Source organism: Grammomys surdaster, unplaced genomic scaffold (genome assembly GCF_004785775.1).
Source record: "Grammomys surdaster isolate TR1022 unplaced genomic scaffold, NIH_TR_1.0 373, whole genome shotgun sequence".
NCBI lineage: Eukaryota > Metazoa > Chordata > Mammalia > Rodentia > Muridae > Grammomys > Grammomys surdaster.
In genome coordinates this window covers 11271506-11280958 of record NW_021604792.1, presented here as the reverse complement: position 1 = coordinate 11280958, position 9453 = coordinate 11271506, and the positions used below count along the sequence as shown (strand labels likewise).

The window sequence follows — 9453 nt, the reverse complement described above, 5'->3', positions numbered from 1 at the left end:
TTGGAAATCCAAAAGCTATGTACAAGTTGGTTTGCCTAGATTTAACGGCCTTCATCTTTATTCCTTGCATCATCTTTGTGTTTCATATCTTATACCAAACTAAAGTTTACATGGTGCACCTCATCTTTAGCATCTGCTCCCATGTAGAAATCAGAGCAACAGTATAATTTGATTGTAGCTATTTTGAGTTCAGTAATTCTCATTTCTTCATTTATGGAGTTATGCTTCAGTTTAAGCTTCAGAAGTTCCACTTTCTGGATGATAATGCACCTTAATCCCCGTTGCATTTTACTACTGTGAAAAGGCAGCCAGTTGCATTTCTTGTACCAACCTACTCCTAACTACAACCAACGTTCTTCATGTCAGGGTCCTATATAGACTGCTCTACCTCTCCAAGTACCTTCAGCATGCATGAGGAAGAAATATATACTTCTCTTCAGTGGGACATTCCTACCTCAGAGACCTCTCAGAAGTGTCTGTCCCCTAGCAAATGCTCAGGTAATAAATGAAAAATGCTTAGTAGAAAACTATGATCTTACATGTATGTAAATATATGTTTGTATATTGTGGTAAAACCAAGTGTTTCTCCTAATCTGAGATTACTTCTTTAGAGTATTCTTTCTATTGTGCTTGATACATTCAGCAGCATGGAGGAGTAAGTGAAGGGCCCCGGGCTCAGGAAATGTGATATATCCTCTCAATTTGCAAAAAGTAAAAGAAATTATACTATTTAAATTATTTTAGTTTTTATGTAAAACAGTCAGCAAATTATCTGAAAAATAGTAAGAAATGTTGAAAAAATGTCTTCATGCCGATGCAGTTATGTTTTTAGTATTTGATTTAGTCGTTTCTACATCTTATGCCACTTTTTATTTTTACAACTCTACAGCACAAAATATTTTCAAATAGGTAACTTTTTGTGTATTTTTATTGTAGTTTCTTTAATTCATCAACTAGGTGTCATATATAACACCATACAACAAGTAATTAGATGGGCTTAAGAAGTGTTTTGTTATATTTTTCCCTAGTAATTTCATTGATTAGTCTTTAGTCCTGACTTGATACAAATTAACTAATTGAAGCTAATTTTCCTATATCAGATCTCTAATACAGTATTAGCTTCAGAATATCTCTTGTCACATAAAACACCATTTCAAATTTCCAGGCAAGACTCAGAGTCAACTCAGGTAAGACATTATCAGGCCTATCACAATATGTAAGGGCAATTTTTTTATTAGTATGAATAATGTAATAAGCCATATCACTCACTTTTCTTCCTGGAAAAGTTGTAAAATTAGCTGGAAATGTTTGTTCATTTACTAAGTTGCTCATTAAAATTAAAAGTACTTCAATGAATCATGTTCAAGAGATGCTGAAAACAGGTAAGAGAGTTTTCATGTTAAGAATTCAAAATTTTTTGGTTGGTATTAGTGAGATTATTGAAAAAGACTAGATAGGTAGACAGACAGACAGATAAATGGAATTTCTTTTTAAAATCACAATAGTTTATATTAGGATCAGAGAGAGGTGTTATTAAGTCTGTTGGATTTGATATTTTCCTAGTAAGATATATCCCATACTATAGGTTCATCTGAGAGAATTTAAGCAAAGATTGCCTTAGAGTTTCAAATCTTTGTCATTCTCCAGTAGGAAGGACCAATCCTTCTTCCATTCATCCTGATATCACCTTCACCTTGCAACTGCTTTCTCTGACTCATGTCATTGTCTGATTCCACATTTAGGAACATGGTGTGCTGTGACAGTGATTTCCTGTGTGGTCTGTGTGGGCTTATTAGCAACATCCATTTTCTTGGGCATCAAGTGTAAGTACAAAAGCATATCTTCAGCGTTACCTGTTAACGTAAATGGGTTACGAATAGTTATCATTATTATTATTATTAAGTTTTTAAACCGGCCTTTATTAACAATTGTAATACAAATATTCCAAAAAATATAAACAGACTCTTAATGGCATCCTACAGGTCAAGTTTTTGAATACAACAAATGTATCAAATCATGAAGCAAGTGGCCAAGGATCCCATAGCTGGTCACAGACCCCTACCTCCTAAATGGCATCTTGGAATTAGGCAGATCTGGGGTAATTACAGGCAAGAATCACCAGCTTACAAAGCAGGGTGGTTTTGGGAGCTGACCCTGCACTAAAGGATGGGGCAGCTGGCCTGATCTGTGACCTCTTCTCCCCTGAATGTATTTAACTAATGATGTTTTCTAGAAAGAGGGACTGGGGATGTAGCTTGGCTGGAGAATGCTTGCCTAACACTCATGAAGCCCTGGGTTGTCCCCAGCACCTCATAAGTCAGCAAGGTAATCACACCTGTAACCTCAGCACTCAGGAGGTGGAGGCAGGAGATCAGTTCAAGATAATTCTTGGTTAAACGGGAGTTCAAGCCCTTGCTTGGGATTCATGAAACCCTGTGTGTGTAGTGGTGTGGTGGTGGGGGAGAGCTAAGCTATTTTTAAAAAAGGAACTGAAGAGTAGCCGTGGCTAAGTAACCCAAAGGGGAAACGGCTTACCATTCTCACACTTAGCCAGGCTGACACACTGGATGCAGGACAGCACAAGCAGGCTGCACTGCCAAGAGGCCTCTGAACAGGGCAAGGCATGGACCAGCAGGGGACCCGTTTCCTGGGAATGACTGCTGTGCGGGTTCCATGCTTTTAGTACAAAGCTTTTCTGAGCCACTGTTAACAGAGGGGGTTATACAATTACACAAACATCTTTGGGAGGCAGGAGGGAGTGCGACAGGTCCCTGGTTAAATGAAGGCAAATTCAGTCAACTTCTTTAATGAGGGACCCATGGGCCGAAGATATCCCCTCTACAATGTGCAGAGTGGACACCCTTACCTGGCCCGTTATTGAACTGGCCCCGTGTCCAAAGCTCCCCCTATAAAAGGGACAGGAACATCAGGCTTTTGATGAGAAGCCCAATCAGACATACCCTGTGTCCCTGAAGAGGCACCTTAGAGAGCTGAACCTGGCAGGGGGCAGATTCTAGTTATTATCATTTTAAGAGTCCACATGTACAAATGGATGAATAAACAAATTAAGAACTATTTGAGTACACATAAATGCTATAAAGGCACTTAGACTTATATTAAGAGGGAGTTCGCATGGTGAGATAGAACAATCTGATAAAATTAATCACCTAAAAGAATGCAATTTATTTTTCTAAAACCACTGTATCATTGTAGAGATGTACTTATGTGGTGTTTCCCCACGAAAACAGAAAGTTAACAATCCATTTATAGAGTATAAATGATTTATAGTTTTTGAAAGATAATCTACAAATTATATTCATATACGCATGGACACTCTGCACATGTGTACACAAGGATTTCAACAAGTACAAGCTAGATATTAGCCAGCACTGCTTGAGTAGTCATTTCCAAAATGTGTGCAGATTTGTCTCTTCCCCTCATCCTCTTGTGTTTCTGGGTTTTCCTTAATGCCATATGCCAATTAAGTATCAATTTGAAAATCTTATAGTACAAAATATTTCCACAGAGATCAGTTTTCTTCTTGATCTTTCAGTAAATTTTCATTTTTCCAACTCATCCTTTAGCTACAGTGTGTAGCATCATATACTCGGTAATTTTGTTTGGGAAATGTAGAAGTATTTGGTTACAATTTCCAAGGAAACAACACTGTTCAGTCATTATTCCTAATTTGTTGAAAATTAATCACAATTCAAACACCAATAAAGGTCAAGCATTTGCTTCCTATGTAGAGCAAAACTCCAAGCATAAGTCTCCCTTTCTCTTGTCTATTGCCATCTAATGAATTCTATGCCATGTTCTCTGTCGTTACCATCTGATGCACCCATGCCATGTTCTATGCCTATTATCATCCGACACACTCCATGGCATTCAGAGTATAAAAAGCAAAGCAGATATGACTTGAAATACAGCTCATCCAGTAAAGGTCATCAGAATACGAAAAGTATATCTCAAGTTTCAAAAAAGAAGATTATTACATTTCAATTACCATCTGTACCAGGTTGTTAATATAATAAAATAAAGAATATTAGCTTTCTACTCCTAACTCTAGGTAGTGTCGAAACCAAAGTAGAAACAACAACAACAAAAACAAAAAAAGGAAAAAATTATTTCTCCAAGTATATACAGAGTTCTTAGATCTAAGATTTAACAAGTTATTAATAAAAGTAAAAGCTGATGAGATATACCTACTTCAACATAACAATGGCTGAACATACAAGACGGGAGAAGGAAGTACTTGCAAACCACATATGCAGTGATATAACTTGAGCCTAAAGTTGATAAACTCTTTTAAGAACTCAACAAACAACCAAGCCATTCCATTGGCAGATGGAAAAATGACATGACAACACATTTCACCAAAGAATTTAAGGAAGTGTCAAGCAAGCATGAAAACAGAGTATAATATCTTTAGCCATTAGTAAAAACAAGCTAAAACCATAGTGAGGCACATTACATACACCAGAAAGCTGAAAATCCAAATCACCATGTGTTTGATGGGTCTGTGAAGCTGAATCCCTGGTCAAAGGCTGCGATGTCATCCCTGGTAGGACTGAACAGTGATACAGTCCCTGGAAGAACAGGGCAGTGATTTCATTAAAACCTGACCTTTTTGCCACCCAACAATTGCATCTTCAAACACTCATCTCAGAAAATCGGAAACTTTCATTCACTAAAACATCAATACACTGGTGTATAACACCTCAATTTTCGAGACCTAAACAACAAAACAACAAAGATATCCTTTGGTGAATGATTGGTTAAATAAATATGGTAATTAAGGTCAAAGAAATATTTTCAATAATAAAACTGCAATTAGTTATTGATTTATCCAACTATCCAGGTAAATCTCCAGGAAAGCATCCTAAGTGGAGGAAAAAAAAACCCTTAAAAATATAATATCTTATTTCGATAATATCATCACAATGACAAAACCACTGAACTAGAGCATGTAAAGGATTGAGGGGAATGGACCACTTTCATAAAAGCTCAGTCTGCTGCACCTACACATCGATGGAGAAATGCCATGCCACAATGTTATCAATGTTCATATCCTAGTTGTGACACTGAACTTCAGTTTTAAAGATGGTTCCATGTGGTGGAAGTTGGCTGAGAGCTGATGGAATCTATTATGGCTTATAGCTACATATAAAACTTGCTTCAGAATAAAATTCTAGTTAAAAAATTAAGACAGGATGCTTTTGTGGTGGATAGAGCCATTATCTCAATTGTGAAGATGCTTGCTACATGAATGTGAGCATGAAGATGTATCTGGTTCTACCATTCAAATCATAGAGATGTGTGGCGGGCAGCTATTCTTGTGTGTATGTTTTAACAATCTGCAACAGCAGTCACCTGCCCTTCCCACACTAAGAGTTTAATATATCAACCTAGCTAAGAAATAGGTGAAGGTTTGGGGCTTTAGCTTAGTAGTAGAGCTCTTGCCTGGTGAGCACAGAGTTCTGGGTATTGTATCTAGCAATGAAAACCACCACTACCAAAAATCCAGTGAACTAGAAGATAATGTAGAAGAAATATATATATATATATATATATATATATATATATATATATATATATATTTTAAAATTGTGAAAAGGATGATAGCAAAATACTGAAACATAAGGTAAAGACAGTTATACGAAGGAGAGAGTGTGGGTGGAAGCTACTCATTAAATGACAACAGAACACTGCATAAACATCTGGGAAAACATTGACATAATTCCTCATAGTTACAATGGCAATGATTCCAATTAAGTCAAAGTGTAAATGTACCACTATAGACATGAGATTATAGTTTCACATGCAAAACTAAAACTGCCAGGAGTCTTAGCATAATGATAATTTTAATTTTTAAATTGATAGTACTGACTAATACTAGACCCGTACTAATATCATTGCTAACAACTCCATTGTTTCTTCCATTCTAACTTCTATGCCACAACATATATCCTTTCTATTATGTAGAATATACAACCAAAAAATAAAAATGACGCTGTCCCAAGTAAGACAAGTATTTTTCAGCTATGTCAGTGTCCAATGAAATGTACACAGTAGCTTACAGCTTTACCAAAGTCAATCTTTGAAACAGGTGATAGGTCAACAAATATCTCTAGGCACAGTGATGGTTGCTGACAGAGACTCCTAGGACCTAAACATCAGGCCTCAGCGTGTTAGTGTATTGAAATGTAAAGAGATTAGTTCATTACACAATAAGAATGCAACTTAACAGCACTGAAGTAAGGATACGTCCATAAAAAGTAAGGATACTTCTCAGTAGAAGGATCTTGGAAGGAGCCAGGAATAGTAGTGACCCAGACCTGCATTTCCAGCAAATGGGAGAAGGAAGCAGGAGGATCAGAAGTGTAAGTCACCCTTGGCTACATGTTGAGTTTGAGGCCAGCCTGAGATACATGAGATGCTGTCCCAAGTTAATAGGGGAAAAGGAGAGGTGGCAGGTATCTGGATGGATAAGGCAGATACGTTTTCCTGCTTGTTTCCACTACGACACGGTTTTCTGTTGGTTCAGGAACTGCTGATGTTTGCACAGGATATTGTGGTATTAAAAAGCCCAAGAGTTTTGCTTGGAGATTTTTATGTTTTGCTGATCATAAAGACACAATTTTGCTGAGACTAGGAAACCTGCCTCTGCAGAAGGCATCTCTCAGGGTCTCATTAAAACAAAGGGCAAACCATCCAGCATGCTATCAATAAACAATGCTGACAAGTTAGTCACATTGCGGTTCCCAAATATTCAGACCTGCAGTTACAAGCTACACCATTAACTCGCTTGCATCATGCCTTGTGTGAACTTCAGGTGCATTACTCAGCCTGACTCTGGCACCAGGGAACAAAAGAAAGTACTAGAAAGCCAATGGAAGGTGTGGTGTTTACAAAGGCTGTCATCACACATTTCATAGACAGGAAAATACATTCAACCTGTTTATGTCTGTGAAGAGAATTTCAGTCTCAAACAGAAAGAGATCTGTAAATGCAGATAACCTTGAAACACTGTGTAAAATGACATTACATGGAAGGTAACTTAGAGATACTGAATGAAATTTAAATGTCCACAAACTTTCCATCTAGCCACTCATTTTAAAAATAGCTTTCTAATGTGTAAAATGAGGTAAGACTACCTCATTTGCTTCCCTGTTATAATGAGTTAATGAGTGAGAACTTTTTGTGTACTTACAGGAATGAAGGTTAAAATATACTTAAGTAATAAAATCAAATGTTCACCATCATGGAAACAGGCTCCTACCTACACTTTGCATAAGAGGCTGAACAGAAGTTTTATATTGATAGATTTTTTAAATTAAAATATCTCTGGAAAATATCTGTTAAAAGAACTTGATAAATTTATCTGCTCTTGGGGACTGAGGCTGATTGAGTAACAGAAAGCGATGACCCACATGTTTTTTTTTGTTGTTGTTGTTTGTTTGTTTTTTTTTCAGTGTGGAATTTGTAGCACTTGATTCTTTGAATAATGTAAATTTTAAATAAAAACCCAAAGCCAGGCAAATTGTGCCCTCATTGATGCTTTCTTTGATCTGTGCTGGGGGATTACTTTTATTATATATTTGCTGAAGAATGCTCGCCCTTCTCACAGTCTCCCAGGTGTCCGCTCTTGTCATGGAGCAGCAGGAAAGACTCATCCAACAGGATACAGCCTTGCTGAACCACACACTGCAGCTGAAAAACTGCCAAGCCTCACTACAAAGATCTCTCCGTTCGGGTAACTGACAGAGGACCAGCTGGTTTGCATTGCTGGTCACATACCCTAGGCTGGCCAGAACTCACCATGGTTGCTTTCTAATCTGTGACTCTCTTGCTTCAGCATCCTGGGATGACAGCCATGAGATATCATTCTCAGCTAAGAATACGTGACCTCTCTAGAGATCCAGATGTGTGCAGCAGCTGCTCAAAAGAAAATGTTCCATGTAGTCTGTCCTCTATGGATTATTAAGGTTTAGAGTGGGTACCAAAACAGATCTGGAAGAGAGACAATAATAAGATGAAAAGGGAGAAGAGTTCCTTATCCATGAATCTTGTAATAAGACCTCGACCTCAAGGAAGCAGAATTCCAGGGTCATTAACTACTGCTATTCTCCCTTCAGCTGTAAACCTGCAATTTTCTAGGAACATGACCAGAAATTTTATTTACAGGGAAAGGACCTGTACTGAACCCTGTGTGCAACCCTAATGGCTCCTGGTTTTACTTTATAAGATTGTAATTCCACCCGAGGCATCTCCAGAGCCAACTGATAGTCTCACTTATCAAAATGCAATGATTTCTTAAAAATGTTATGGGCTGTAATTCTAGAGAGCCAGAGAGCATGGCATCAGGGCCAATGCGAGGACAATTGCTTGTGGCTCTCGTTGAGGAGCCTGAACCCATACTTGGATATGTCTTATTTTAGCAGCTTATCCTTAGGGAAGCTGACAACCATGCTTTCAGGTGACTCTTTTCTCATTGCCTCTCTTACTTCTAGCTCTCATGCTTATTAAAGTCTATATTAAAGTGACTCTCACAATCTCCTGCTCTGTTTCAAATTGTCTTGAAATCCTTTTCTGTGACAAGACTAAAAATAAATAAATAAATAAATAAATAAATAAATAAATCTCAACTTGGTCAGAGTTCAGGTCCCTAAAAGATTAGCTGAATGCTTCATGTTGCTGAGGGTTATTCCCCAGATGTTGTAATATTCTCTCACAGACACAGACACTTCTACTGGACCTGTTCCTTCTGATCTATCCACAGATGCTTCCCCAGATCCTGGACAGCAAGGAAACAGCCAGCTCTCCTAAGACTAGACCAACATTCCCATACCTGTTTTCCTAGGTTTCCTAGAGTCATGTCACCCCAAAGTCAGTAGGAATTAGCTAAAGATCGTGACTACTCTATTCCTGCTCCACCATCACCTCTTTCAAATCTTTTCTTTTGTAATTAGACCAAAATGGGGGAATGTTAGCATTTTGTCTAAGCTCCGCCCTACAGTTACCCAGCAACAGCCAGGTACGCCTGAAGCAACTACAAAAGGGGCTGCTTACCCATTCAGCTCTCTCTTACTCTCTTGCCTTCTTGCTCCAGCTCTGTCCTCTTGTCCCCTTCCCCCTCTCTCCCCATTCCTCTCCCCTCTTTCTCCATGTGCTCATGCACGGCCTCTACTCCTCTATTTTCCTTCCCTTCCCTTCCCTTCCCTTCCCTTCCCTTCCCTTCCCTTCCCTTCCCTTCCCTTCCCTTCCCTTCCCTTCCCTTCCCTTCCCTTCCCTTCCCTTCCCTTCCCTTCCCTTCCCTTCCCTTCCCTTCCCTTCCCTTCCCTTCCCTTCCCTTCCCTTCCCTTCCCTTCCCTTCCCTTCCCTTCCCTTCCCTTCCCTTCCCTTCCCTTCCCTTCCCTTCCCTTCCCTTCCCTTCCCTTCCCTTCCCTTCCC

General features: G+C 38.7%; 1 protein-coding gene across 2 annotated transcripts in view; it reads left to right on the top strand.

Moving 5' to 3' along the window:
* Window positions 1-392: 392 nt before the first annotated feature.
* Clec9a (C-type lectin domain containing 9A) overlaps window positions 393-9453 on the top strand; it is a 14769-nt gene continuing 5708 nt past the window's right edge. Inside the window, exons 1-3 of one of the 2 annotated variants that reach the window (XM_028780998.1) lie at window positions 393-498; window positions 1743-1823; window positions 7631-7756. In XM_028780998.1, coding sequence (XP_028636831.1) covers window positions 491-498; window positions 1743-1823; window positions 7631-7756 — 215 coding nt within the window. In that variant the 5' untranslated portion in view covers window positions 393-490. The remainder of the gene's footprint in view (window positions 499-1742; window positions 1824-7630; window positions 7757-9453) is intronic. The other variant, XM_028780997.1, reaches the window with a different exon arrangement.